The sequence below is a fragment of the Doryrhamphus excisus genome, linkage group LG3 (genome assembly GCF_037039965.1).
Source record: "Doryrhamphus excisus strain RoL-2023G ecotype Guam linkage group LG3, RoL_Dexc_Guam_v1.1, whole genome shotgun sequence".
NCBI classification, from domain to species: domain Eukaryota; kingdom Metazoa; phylum Chordata; class Actinopteri; order Syngnathiformes; family Syngnathidae; genus Doryrhamphus; species Doryrhamphus excisus.
The window spans coordinates 24,281,266-24,296,730 of NC_136359.1; the positions used below are offsets into that span (position 1 = coordinate 24,281,266).

At 37.4% G+C, this 15,465-nt stretch overlaps 1 protein-coding gene across 1 annotated transcript in view; it reads right to left on the reverse strand.

Annotated features, from left to right (window-relative positions):
- Positions 1 to 8,694, reverse strand: part of zmat4a (zinc finger, matrin-type 4a) — a 53,901-nt gene extending 45,207 nt beyond the window's left edge. The window contains exon 1 of the mRNA XM_058070340.2: positions 8,551 to 8,694. Within this exon, the coding sequence (XP_057926323.2) occupies positions 8,551 to 8,637 (87 nt within the window). The 5' untranslated portion in view covers positions 8,638 to 8,694. The remainder of the gene's footprint in view (positions 1 to 8,550) is intronic.
- Positions 8,695 to 15,465: the final 6,771 nt, after the last annotated feature.

The window sequence follows — 15,465 nt, forward strand, 5'->3', positions numbered from 1 at the left end:
GCTTCTACCGAGCCTCAATTAGCGAGAAAGTGATTCACATCCAAAGAGCCTTGTGAACTCATCCTTCTCATCATCAGTCCGATGCTGTGGGATGACAAAGGCAAGCCAAATTCTCTGCCATGCCTTGAGGTCATAACAATGAACAGATGCTTTGTGTTTGTTGCTAAGTGGCCTGTTCCCTTGCCGTGTGACCCCGTGTGACCCCGTGCCCTGTCTACAAATCTGCTGAGTGAAAACATTAACTCTGGGCAGAGCGCCTTTATTTTAGTATATGAAGCCATGAGGCAGTTTCAGTAAATGTTGAGAACACGTAATACTAAAATAATCACACCGGTCAGCCTGATGAGGTTAATATTGTTCAATATGGGCACAGCCTCAAAATCTCTCCTATTAAGAAAATATTAAAGCTTGCCAACATCGCTGAATTGTTACTACAGGCGCTGTACTGCATTTCCCAGAGTATAAGTACCACCTTTTTCATAGTTTGGCTGGTCCTATGACTTATAGTCAGGCCTTATACAAATATCTACACTCAATTTACTTGGGGGCCACTGGAGCTAGGGTCTGGGCAAGGCTGGGCCGCATCAGGTTTTCCAAAAAAAAAAAACGCATTTATTAAAAACAGAAAAATATACAAACTTTTTCAGTGCTTTGGTTTCGATTTTCTACAATAAAAGCTCTGATAAAACATTCCACTGTTCTCAAATATCTTCATTTTTATTTTTCTGCACAAAATAAGATGAAAAATAAATAAACAAATCAAGAATAAAGAAAATCAATTATCAGTAATAAATAAATAAATATAATAATAACAATAAAACGGCAAATAATAAAAACTTAAGAAGCCACATATAGTTGGTGGGTAGACAAATTATTTTTTTCAGATTAAAATGAACAAAGCATTATTAGAGCCCTGTAGACATGACAAAACACGACTATAGTCACATTTATACTCTTTTTATTTACAACATATTGCGCAACTGCAGGGTCTTGAGACACATGCTAACTCGAAAACTAGAGAGCTAGCCACCTAAACGGTAGCCTTCAAGTTATTTCCTTTCAACTTAAATAGCCAAAAACTTACCACTTCCACACGTATAGGGAGGATAACTATTAACAGTTATTTAACCTTTAACATGAACATGAATCAAACGTAATAATTTTTTCTGGGTACATGATACCATACAGCATCCATATCAAACTTGCGCGGGCCGCACTAACATTAAACTTTCATATCAAGGCGGGGGCCTCAAACTAGTGTTCTGCGGGCCACTTTTGGCCCGCGGGCCGCGTGTTTGAGACCCCTGGTGTAAACAGTAACTCCTAAATAAAACTTTGCTCTGATGACAGCTCATTCATAAATACCACTAAATTGTGAGACCAATATACACAGTAGTCACACTTAATTGGTTCCAGACCCGACCAAGCGCCAAGCGACGGTCATGGCAACTCAAAACAGTCAGCCAACCAGAACACAAACATGTTATATCAGCAAAACTGAGATTTAAGTGTATTTTATCATGTACCTGTAGATTAAGCCTTCCCACCACCGGTAAGAAATGAGAAACGCTATTTGACTCCTTCTTAATGCCCTTACCCCCTCCAGCCTGAGCTACGGCAAGCATTCATTTAGCACAATGCCTCTCGGGGGTTCAACCAATCACTAATTGCTAAAGCCATTCACACTGTCACAGCACTCTGCTGGATTGAGAGTCAACAATAGGTGTTGGAGTACAGGGAATAATATAAATACTAAACTGTTTGGGTTAGGTTTGCATGGTGAACTTGCTCCATGTGAAAGTGCTTTTAGAGGCAGTAATGTGTGTTTAAATGTGGATGTTAACTCAATAACTGATTCATTGATTTATCTCTTTTATTAAATTAAATTAAATTAAATTAAATTAAATTAAATTAAATTAAATTAAATTAAATTAAATTAAATTAAATTAAATTAAATTAAATTAAATTAAATTAAATTAAATTAAATTAAATTAAATTAAATTAAATTAAATTAAATTAAATTAAATTAAATTAAATTAAATTAAATTAAATTATGGAGCCTATCCCAGCTGTCTTCGAGCGAGAGGCGAGGTACACCCTGGACTGGTCGCCAGCCAATCACAGGGCACATATAGACAAACCACCATTCACACTCACATTCATGCAAGGAGAACATGCAAACTCCACACAGAGATGGCCGAGGGTGGAGTCTGTGAGGTCTGCGCGCTAACCACTCGACCGCCGTGCCGCCTTAAATTAAAAATTAAAAATTAAAAATTAAAAATTAAAAATTAAAAATTAAAAATTAAAAATTAAAAATTAAAAATTAAAAATTAAAAATTAAAAATTAAAAATTAAAAATTAAAAATTAAATTAAATTAAATTAAACTGTATTATGGAAAGCAGGAAGTGAACAAATGTAACAGTTAGTGATTGTAAAAGTACCAGATGGAGGGGTAGGATTTAATAAGCTTTGCTTCTTCCTACTCCTTTTGGACATGTGGAACTGGGAACTGATTATGGGATGCACTCAATTGTAATATTAATAATAATAATTTATAACGCACATTACATCAAATGAATGATCTCAAAGTGCAACAGTTACAATAGAAGTATAAAAGTTACCAGCAAATTTGTTGACGTTAATGTGGGCATGCATCTCATTCAACACGCATCGCTGTCCGTATTGTTCTTTGTTTAACTGTTTTCAAAACAAAGATGCATGTCGCCAGCTCCAGTTACGGCGCCCTTTTCATTCATACTATTCATAAAAATCCTGTGACTCGTCTCAGTTGACCTATGAAAGTATAATGAGAGATGTCGCCGCTGGTGGACAGTTAGAACAAAGCAACAAAGGCAGGAGATTCAGTTTTAGCCAACAACACAATTACTGATGACAACAAAGCTCACGGCTTCAACGTATTGTCGCTTCCAAGCAGAGCGAATACGAAGGCTGAGAAAGGTTCACTGATGTGCAAAAAAATAGGATCACTCTGTTTATGTTTGAACTACCCAGTGTTTTTTTTTTAATTATATATTTGGTCCATCAAACATGTACATATGTGGTCCCAACAAAATGTTCTATAACAAGAGTGTCCAAAAAAGGAAAAGATTCAACCTCCACTTTTTTTTGAGAAACCAACACATGTAAAAAAAACCACTATATTAGCTTTGTGACACAGCTAAAAAAGTCTATTTTTGCTATGATTATTACCCATTTTTACTGTTTTTTTTAAATTTTCCAATGTGTATTTTGTTTTGTTCTTAAATAATCTTTCAAATGTTTCTTTTCATAAAATTGCGACTATATTGCCGAATATTTTGACTTTATTTCTTGAATATACTGTATTTTCTGGACTATAAGTCGCTTCAGAGTATAAGTCGCACAAGGCCAAAAATGCATAATTAGGTACCAAAAAATTCCAACCCTGTTTCTCTTAAAAAACACTGTATTCTTTGTTTAATATATGTTTAATACAATGTTACAAAAACTTTTAATTATGTTGTGTCATGACTGCTGTCTATTGACCAGAATGTTTACAGCTTATATTTTATGTTTATATGTTTAAATAATATACTATTTCAACTTTCTTCTTATTCTCAGAATATATAATATTTTGACTATTGTGACGTCATAACCAAATTTTCCAAAAATGACAACTTCTATTGCAGATTATAATAACAATATATATACAGTAAATCACTTTAGAATGCTGTGGGCAAATTAAAAAAACTGTTGCAGGCCGCAAATGGCTCCCGGGCTGCACTTTAGACACCTAAAGGGGTCTCAAATTCAATTTACCTGGGGGCCACTGGAGCTAGGGTCTGGGCAAGGCTGGGCCGCATCAGGTTTTCCCCAAAAAAAAAAAAAAACAGAAAAATATACAAACTTTTTCAGTGCTTTGGTTCCGATTTTCTACAATAAAAGCTCTGATAAAACATTCCACTGTTCTCAAATATCTTTATTTTTATTTTTCGACACAAAATAAGAAATAAGAAATAAAATAAATAAACAAATCAAGAATAAAGAAAATCAATCAATCAGTAAATCAATCTTAAATAATTTTTCAAATTTTTCTTTTCATAAAATTGCGACAATATTGCCTAATATTTTGACTTTATTCCTTGAATATGCTGTATTTTCTGGACTATCATGACGCAAATAAACCTGGAGGCCATGAAATGTTTCATTATTCTATTGTTTCCCACAAAACTGCACTGACGGCATCATCTCATTTACATAATTACACATGACATAAAACTGCAGCCACGATAGAGAGATTCGGCTCAGTGCATGGACGGGTAAAACGACGCTTTTGGGTTTGTGCCATAAAAGCGACATCATTTCATGTAAACCTTAATTAAAAAAAAAAAAAGAAAGAAGTACAGGAATAATATATTAAAAATGTTGTGAATGAGTGAAACAGAATTTTGGATTTCAGACTGCCCAATAAAATATATGCATGCATGAAAGCTTTATTATCAGTGCAGTCAAGACATACAATAAATTACCCCAGCGGCTCTATTAGATACGAGTAAAAATGTTGCAATATTGCAATGGCGGGCGGAATGACGATGAGGCAGGATGACTTTGCACAAACCAGCCTTTCATTGGTGTCTACAAAACAGCACTGTGTACTTTACAGCGGGGCTATTCAATTACCAATTCAGTTGGCCCACATTTTCAAAACAAGAACTCAAGCTGGGGTAGACAATAATTGGAAGATGAAAAAGCAAACAATAATTTTCCGAAGGCAATTTCCTTCGTCATTCATGGAATCCATTCACACAAATCAACTTTGACTGCGATGGACATTTTTTTGTTGAAGTCCCTACAGTTGAAAAACTCAGTCGGTACCACACATCACACCACGAGAGGCTTCGGCATTGCAACATCTCCATATAACCAGCTGCCGTTTAACGCCCCTGCACAACCTCAAGCTCATTTGTTCAATTGGAAGAAAAAGCACCATCTCCTATTGTTTGAAGCGTCAGTCCTTAATTAAGTCAATTTAAAGCCATCAGAACAACCTTATCATAAAATAAGAGCTACATTTGTGCTTTTGGGGGGAATTAAAATGATTGTTTATGCTGTCATACTTTTGGAGTTATTAAAGATTGAAGTGATACTATTTTGAGTTTTGTGCATAGTATTTTTTTTTTAGTTATTAAGCTTATCACAAAGGTCAACCTAAGTTCAACCAGAAGCCATTTTATCAAAACAAAATCAAAATAGTCACAATCATCTCTGCTTGGTATCTGCTATTAAAATGATTTCATTTTTGAGTTATTACAGTTATTGTAACTATTTTACCAGAGTTTTATGTGAGTTGGGGGGTCAACTTCACGCAGGTAAAAAGTTCCAACTTGACCTGGAAAGCAGTTTTTAAATTTAAGTAAATAAGTCGCTCTGGAGTATAAGTCGCAGGAACAGCCAACCTATGAAAAAAAGTGCGACTTATAGTCCGGAAAATACGGTAACTTTCCCCCCAAACTAATTTACCCAAAAAAATCCAACTTTGTTTCTCTTAAAAAAACACTGTATTTTTTTGTTTAATATTTCAACACAATGTTACAAAAACTATTTTTTCTCATAATAATTTGTCTTTAATCTCGGAAAATTATAAAAAAAAATTATCACTTAGATTAGATTACATTTTAGATTACATTTAGACTATAAATATAATACTATATAATATAGTCGAAATATAGACTACATAAATAAATGTAGGTATGTGTGAATATTTACATAGTTACAGCATATAAAACCCGCATATCCTCGTAGTAAACATATGTCTCAAAATACAGATGAGAGCTCTGTACAACATAATACATACGAACATAAGAAGCCAAAAACCTACCACTTCCACACAGAATGGGAGGAAAATGTTTCACACTCTATCATGTCACACATTCCTGACTAAATTTTAAGCTAATTTAAGGCAATTCCCCAATACGTTGTATCATGACTGCTGTCTATTGACCAGAATGCTTACAGCTTATATTTTATATGTTTTGACAAATATTATATTACATAAGTTGACCTGGAAAGCACTCATCTTCTCCACGAGCCTTGCGGTCCCACATATAGATCTTTCAGATGTTTGAATATGCGTCTCAGAAAGAAGTCCTGTCATCAAATTGTCATCTAGTTTGTAGTTTAGATAGCTATCAACTTATTTTTATATTATTTTCCTACTACTCTCAGAAACGCTCCAGTGTTTTGCCTTTGGACAGCCACCTGACGTCATCGTACAGAAGCAGGCCGTGGTGCTCAGCAGCCATTACTAACGGCAGTGTGCAGAAAAGGCGATGCTGAGGACTTGATGTGGAAAGAATAAAATTGATGATAGCCATCACCCTGTCTATTGTCTGTTCAGCCGCTCGCCGAGTTTGGCTCATAACGCTGTCTGATGCACAATACAGGATGTCATCCGAGGCGCAACAGCAGACCAACATGCTGCCAAGCCACTCACTTTTCCTGTCATGGATGGGGGCCCCATCCGTCACAAACACCCCCGCACAGCCCATATAATACTACCTTGCCTGTTGTATGGCACTCTTTAGGCAGTAAGTAGAGTAATACCTCATGGAAACTTATACCATTATAAACTTCACATTTTGTGGCTTTACTATATCACAATTTTTTAAAAATCATGGTTTAAAAGCCTATTCTTTTCAAGCATTTTTGTACCATAAAATGTGTTAAGCGAACTAAAATACACATATAATACATTTAGAAAACCCATATGTAGTATTCCACACTGGTGTTACTGTAACGACACACAAGCACCAGATTTGATTGCTAGAAGAACAGGCTTATATTATACATATATTATACATACATACATACATACATGCATACATACATGCATACATAGTACATACATACATGCATACATACATGCATACATAGTACATACATACATACATAGTACATGCATACATGCATACATACATGCATACATAGTACATACATACATGCATACATACATGCATACATAGTACATACATACATACATAGTACATGCATACATACATAGTACGTGCATACATAGTACATACATACATACATACATCCATACATAGTACAAACATACAAGCATACATAGTACATACATACAAGCATACATAGTACATACATACATACATGCATACATACATGCATACATAGTACATACATACATACATGCATACATGTATGCATAGTACATACATACATACATAAATACATACATACATAAATACATACATAAATACATACATACATACATACATACATACATACATACATACATACATACATACATGGCACATGCATACATGGTACATGCATACATGGTACATGCATACATAGTACATACATACATACATATATACATACATAGTACATGCATACATAGTACATGCATACATAGTACATGCATACATACATGCATACATACATACATACATTCATACATACATACATACATACATACATACATACATGCATACATACATGCATACATACATGCATACATACATACATACATACATACATACATACATACGTACATACATACATACATACATGCATACATACATGCATACATACATGCATACATGCATACATAAAGTGCGAACTCTCAACGATTAACAAACAAATATCAGTTAAACTTTAAGTCATATACGTACATGTGAAAGTGGGGGGGCTTTTTTAACAGTAGTACATGTATTCTGTGCATTTTTACCTGTATCAGCACAGTATACAATATCAGGTATTTTTTACTGAGTTGAAGTGAATGAGATGTGTTTCTTGCCAATTTGCTGAAGCAGGTACTATATGCCGGGCTCCACTTGTAAATAATCATTTATATTTATTATAGTCAGCAACATTCTAATCAACTTGGACGTACATGTATTGAGAAAGAGTGGAACTAATTTTCACCAAAAATGTAGTGAAATTTTTAAATATGTACGGTTCTGTAGTAATATTCCTTCATGTATTTTGATACTTTTTCCAAATAAATCCTATCCACCAAATATTTTTTTTTATCACTTTAACCTCCAATGTGAATTATTTTGGGCTAAACTGCACTTCTTATCACCACCAACCACGCAAAGGTGGGGAAGCAACATCATTGTCTCATCAACCTTAAATGTCACCTTGAGACAATCACGTGGTCTCCGAGGAGCAGGGGGGGTGGTGTTCAATAATGTTTGATCTAAATATGCAGTCACGGTAAAAGTTGAATGCATTTTTAATGTCTATGGTGTGAACGACCTTTTACGACTACATTAAATGAGCCATTCATTAAAATATATAGAATGCGGGGCGACCCTCGGGTCACAGCAGCCGCATGCAGGACCTGTTTATGCGCTATGAGGTCAACATGCACCGGCTGGTTCCTGTCACTTTAAGACACACACACGTGCACCACAAACAAGCACGCGCCGCCTCATTCCCGCCATAGGAAGAATATTGCTGCATGCAACACGGTAGACATGTTGTGGTGAACGTTCACTGCTCCACGCGGAATAAAGGAGGGAAGAAAAGTGTAGCTGTACCTGTAACTCCACACTGTAGCCCCGGTAGAAGTGTGTCGGGAACACCGCCAGCTGATGTTGCACTTGGAGGGAAAGTGTATAATCCATGAACCGGGAGCAGCCTGGATTGGCGACAGAGAGAGCGGGGGATGCTTTTTACTTCTGGCAGCGGTACTTCATTATAGTACAATCTTCGGCTATGCCCCGCCCACCTGCAATCCTATTGGTCGAGAGCCTTTATCAACACATTCCAGCAAGTGCAGGGAGTGACAGCTTATATCGTTTAAACTTGTGCCAAATACAGGAATTAAACATAATAACCATTATTATAATTGTAATTTTAAACCCAATCAAGGTGTTTTAATCCATTTTTTAATCTGTTTCCTACATCTCATATGCAAATTCAATTCAAGTCATTAAGCCAATAGCTACTTTTCTTACTGTGGGATTTACAACATTGAACGATAATACAGAGAAGAAGAAAACATTTATAGACGGTCCCTGCGCTGCTGCCTGGATCCCTGTGTCGTGCTAAAAAAGTATCCTTTCTTAGATAATTATTACATAATTATTTTAATTCTGCTCATTACAAGTCGCCCAAGGTAATGGTATTTACTGCACTGTATGACAATGTATTTTATTATTATTCTCATTTTTTAGAATAAAGTGGAGTTTGGCAATAAATACACTGTCTACTAGATTCAAATGCGGTTTAATCAGGATACAGTAATCTACAGTAAGCATGACTTCCTAACTCATCCTTGTCCCAGGACATTTTATTTACTGTACATATTTACAGTGTACAGTACGCCTTTTTAAAATCCGCCCTCTGTTGGTCATTTTGAGAAATATCATAAGAATATTATGAGTGGTGTACACAATTTCATCTGCCTGGAAAATGGATCCACACCAACCCATCCCCACTCTCGGTTAGTGTCGCTCCCTTGCCTCTTACTGTACATACACACGGACACATAAGAACCAAGTCAATAAATAATTCAAAAGTAATATTGAGAAGGGCAAAAAGGGATAATAATATAATAATATAAATACAGTGCAATTGGGTGTGTGATTAATAAACCAGGGACACAAAAAAAACAGTTTATAGGATTGACATTCAAGTGATTTTTTAAAATAAAATAACAAATGTGGCCCGCAGGACACTAGTTTGAGGCCCCCGCCTTGATATGAAAGTTTAATGTTAGTTTGATATGGATGCTGTATGGTATCATGTACCCAGAAAAAAATATTACGTTTGATTCATGTTCATGTTAAAGGTTAAATAACTGTTAATAGTTATCCTCCCTATCCGTGTGGAAGTGGTAAGTTTTTGGCTATTTAAGTTGAAAGGAAATAACTTGAAGGCTACCGTTTAGGTCGCTAGCTCTCTAGTTTGCGAGTTAGCATGTGTCTCAAGACCCTGCAGTTGCGCAATATGTTGTAAATAAAAAGAGTATAAATGTGACTATAGTCGTGTTTTGTCATGTCTACAGGGCTCTAATAATGCTTTGTTCATTTTAATCTGAAAAAAATCATTTGTCTACCCACCAACTATATGTGGTTTCTTAAGTTTTTATTATTTGCCGTTTTATTATTATTATTATATTTATTTATTACTGATTGATTTTTTTTATTCTTGATTTGTTTATTTATTTTTCATCTTGTTTTGTGTAGAAAAATAAAAATTAAGATATTTGAGAACAGTGGAATGTTTTATCAGAGCTTTTTTTGAAGAAAATTAGAACCAAACAAAAAAATTTTGTTTTTAATAAATGCGTTATTTTTAATAAAAGTTATTTGGAAAGACTGCATTCTCAAGACCTTGAGTTGTTGAGAAAAACAACAACTTGTTGTCTTATTTTGTCCTTCTTCCCCACTACATTTAACAACCTTTTCTTAAGTTTCGAATAAAACAAGATAATCCATCCACCAATTAAAGTCCATCGTCTGGTCATGCTAAGCGCCAACTGACAGTTTTTTTTTTTTCTGCAAATAAGTCACCGTTTATTCAGTGCGTTGGTATCATCTGCAGTGTGAGGAAAATGTAACAACCACAGCTGATGCTCAACTGAATCAGTCAAAACTGCCTTTGTGTTGTTGGCTCTCCATTTGAATGCTCATCCACACAAGGAGGGGTGGAAGGCGGTATAGCTGCAGTGCAACATTTATGTGCAAATGGTATCCATTATGATCATTTGTCAAATCTGCTTCTTAGTCGGTCTCTCTCTCTCTCCTGATGATTTCATCTAGGTCAGAATACCAGGTCAGTCCTGATTCACATAGGGGGGGGGGGGACGAAAACTAGTGTAGCAAAGGCCAGAGAAAATGTCTTTAATTTATTGCTAAAAGCTAGCTGTGTGCAACAGGAAACTTGGTGGCCGCTATGTAAGTTTTTAGCATTCATTCATTCATTCATTCATTTTCTACCGCTTTTTCCTCACGAGGGTCGCGAGGGATGCTGGAGCCTATCCCAGCTGTCAGCCAATCACAGGGCACATATAGACAAACAACCATTCACACTCATCATCAGCGCTAACCACTCGACCGTAATTAGAAATAATTTTGGCAAAATGCTAAAAAGTTGGCGGCACGGTGGTCGAGTGGTTAACGCGCAGACCTCACAGCTAGGAGACAAGGGTTCAATTCCACCCTCGGCCATCTCTGTGTGGAGTTTGCATGTTCTCCCCGTGCATGTGTGGGTTTTCTCCGGGTATTCCGGTTTCCTCCCACATTCCAAAAACATGCTAGGTTAATTATTCATTCATTCATTCTCTACCGCTTTTCCTCACGAGGGTCGCGGGGGGTGCTGGAGCCTATCCCAGCTGGTCGCCAGCCAATCACAGGGCACATATAGACAAACAACCATTCACACTCATCATCGGCGCTAACCACTCGACCGTAATTAAAAACTATTTTTGGCAAAATGCTAAAAAGTTGGAGTCTTTAGCGCGCAGACCTCACAGCTCCGAGACCAAGGTTCAATTCCACCCTCGGCCATCTCTGTGTGGAGTTTGCATGTTCTCCCCGTGCATGCGTGGGTTTTCTCCGGGTATTCCGGTTTCCTCCCACATTCCAAAAACATGCTAGGTTAATTAGCGACTCCAAATTGTCCATAGGTATGAATGTGAGTGTGAATGGTTGTTTGTCTATATGTGCCCTGTGATTGGCTGGCCACAAGTTTAGGGTGTACCCCACCTCTCGCAGACAACTGGGATAGGCTCCAGCATACCCACGACCCTTGTGACGATGTTTCAATTAACCGAGGAATCGGTTCAGTCCTAAATGGACTAAAAGACCAGGGTTCGATTCCCTGGGTTCAGAGCTTAATTGAGACTCCAAATTGTCCATAGGTATGAATGTGAGTGTGAATGGTTGTTTGTCTATATGTGCCCTGTGATTGGCTGGCCACCAGTTTAGGGTGTACCCCGCCTCTCGCAGACAACTGGGATAGGCTCCAGCATACCCACGACCCTTGTGACGATGTTTCAATTAACCAAGGAATCGGTTCAGTCCTAAATGGACTAAAAGACCAGGGTTCGATTCCCTGGGTTCAGAGCTTAATTGGGACTCCAAATTGTCCATAGGTATGAATGTGAGTGTGAATGGTTGTTTGTCTATATGTGCCCTGTGATTGGCTGGCCACCAGTCCAGGGTGTACCCCGCCTCTCGCCCGAAGACAGCTGGGATAGGCTCCAGCACCCCAAAGGAAGCAGTAGAAAATGAATGAATGAATATTTTTTATTACGGAACTGGAAGCCCACCAAGTAAGCCCATCTGATAACTAACTCGTATATGGCGGAGTTCAACCAGTAACCCTGCCGCCCTGCATGGCGCTAGCTACAGTCATAGTAGCATGTTATCCACCCTCCTTCCCTGTGGATTTGATCGCCCAGGAGAAGAAAATATTCATGATATACATCTCAGCTTTAAGCTGTCCTGGTCGTCAGCTTCATCATGCAGTATGGTTAGAATCCATGTTAATTTTGCTTCACCGTTTTTTTTTTTTTTTAGTTTTACATAATTTTTTTAAAAAATCCCTTCTTCAAAGCAAGGCTGCATGATTAAATTTGCAAAGCACTTTGCAAAAATGCTTGTGAAAAATCTGCTGCACTTAGCGAGTAAGGCTAAGAAAAAAAAGGCAGAACCCCAAGAGCAGCAAGATATAGGACATTCCTAAAGGTTGTGATTTATGGTTGAAATCCCTGCCTGTGGGAAGAATATAATTCCACTGGTCTCCCCCAGGGGGAAAACCAGCAGGAATCATTTCTTCATTGACAATGAATTCTCACCTCCGAGTTCCAGCATTTGTGCCAGAATGGGGTTGCTGTACGTCTGATCTCTTCCCAACTGGCCCAAGTTGTTTGTGCGGAGCCACCATGTCGGCCTGCAAGCACGCAACGCCTGTTTCGGCTTCCGACTCGTTTTCATTTTCAGCTGCCACACGAAGCGCCGTCATCAGTCAATCTTTCCTCGGTTGCCCGTAGCAACCGAGCCAACACCACGGTCGTCAGATTGACTGTCCTTGAAAGGAACAGTTGAATGAGGCGCCATCTCGGCAGCTGTCCTTGTCACAAAGATGGCAGAAGCCATCATTTCTTTATTGAACTTTGGATTTTTTTTGGGGGGGGGGGGGTGGATTATTTGCAATAACTATCCATTAATTCGTATTAGATGTTCATATTACTTTTGTGGGGCGGCACGGTGGGCGAGTGGTTAGCGCACAGACCTCACAGCTAGGAGACCAGGGTTCAATTCCACCCTCGGCTATCTCTGTGTGGAGTTTGCATTCCACACATTCCAAAAAACATGCTAGGTTAATTGGCGACTCCTAATTGTCCAATGTGAGTGTGAATGGTTGTTTGTCTATATGTGCCCTGTGATTGGCTGGCCACCGGTTCACAGTGTACCCCGCCTCTTGACCGAAGACAGCTGGGATAGGCTCCAGCACCCCCGCAACCCTCGTGAGGATAAGCGGTAGAAAATGAATGAATAATTTAATTTAATTGTATTTAATTTAATTGTATTTAATTGTATTTAATTGTATTTAATTTTTTTTAATTTTATTTAATTTTATTTAATTTTATTTAATTTTATTTAATTTTATTTAATGTAATTTAATTTAATTTTATTTTATTTTAAGGGAATTAAAAGAGATAAATCGATGAATCAGTTATTGAGTTAACATCCACATTTAAACACACATTACTGCCTCTATAACACGGCGCTCAGGCCACACAGCTAGGAGACCAGAGTTCGATTCCACCCTCGGCCATCTCTGTGTGGAGTTTGCATGTTCTCCCCGTGCATGCGTGGGTTTTCTCCGGGTACTCCGGTTTCCTCCCACATTCCAAAAACATGCTGGGTTAATTGGCCACTCCAAATGTGAGTGTGAATGGTTGTTTGTCTATATGTGCCCTGTGATTGGCTGGCCACCAGTTCACAGTGTACCTCGCCTCTCGCCTGAAGACAGCTGGGATAGGCTCCAGCATACCCCCTGCGACTCTACTGAGGATAAGCAGCATAGAAAATGGATTGATGGACATTATGGACATTCGGAGGTCCTCGCTGAAACATTCCTTGTATTCGTGGACCCTGCAGCTGCTGATAAACACGTTCAGTCAGCAGAACGGCTTGTTGGAGTGTGTCTGCACGGTTCTCTGGGGAGGATACAGTTGACAGGATGGGGGGGGGGGGGGGGATCAGCACAGATGCATGCACTAAACAGATCGATAGCCCATAGTTAAACAAACGATCAACCACACAGAGATGTGGGACCCCCGGCTCATCCAACCTTATTCCCAATGATGAATAAATAATGACAATATGAACTTTTTCTATCCTAACTGCAAAGTACCCTTCTTTGAAAACTTTATAAGATGTTATTTTGTCATGTAACATACATTTTTTTCATGTACATGAAGATAAAGTAAAAGGGGTTAAGCAGTGTAAAACTTTTTAGTTTTTTGGCACAACAGCACCACCCTGAGGTTGTAGTGTGCAATTGACGCAGACCCTTCAACAACAGACTGCTTAGGGCAGGGGTCTCAAACTCAATTTACTTGGGGGCCACTGGAGCTAAAAATAAAAATAAAAATAAAAATAAAAATAAAAATAAAAATAAAAATAAAAATAAAAATAAAAATAAAAATAAAAATAAAAATAAAAATAAAAATAAAAATAAAAATAAAAATAAAAATAAAAATAAAAATAAAAATAAAAATAAAAATAAAAATAAAAATAAAAATAAAAATAAAAATAAAAATAAAAATAAAAATAAAAATAAAAATAAAAATAAAAATAAAAATAAAAATAAAAATAAAAATAAAAATAAAAATAAAAATAAAAATAAAAATAAAAATAATTATGGCAACTATATCCTAAAACGACATCTGGCATGCAAGGACACAACTCCAAACAACATTCTGGAGGGACTGATTTAGGACCATTGTAAGAAAAAGTGCTGACAAAGCACATCTATGAGGGCATCGCATCTCCGTGCAGGCTGCAGCGAGAGTCGGGGGGAGCTTACTGGTGAAGATGGAGGCCTGCCAGCCCGGCATGTTAGACTTGGCATCCCAACTGGGGAGCACAGCGAGGACAAAGAAGCCCTGTGTTTGGATTGGATATCAGTGTAAATAAATAGGCAACGGGATCTCAACTTATGAGATGCCTGCAGCCGTGGACCAGACTGTCATGTTTGTTAGATGAACTTTTATCCTGTGTCAGCCACTTCAAGTCAGCTTTGTCAACTTTTTCTTTCACTTTTGAAAACTGAACTTCATTTTGTGAAGTACATTTTACTTTGAAAACATATTTGACGGTGCATCATTTCATTCTGCATTATTCCAAATCGAAAGCTTGTCACGTAACATTTAATTTCTTACATTGTGTCCAATGTTTCATTTGTCACCTACAGCTTACAGAAAATAAAAAATT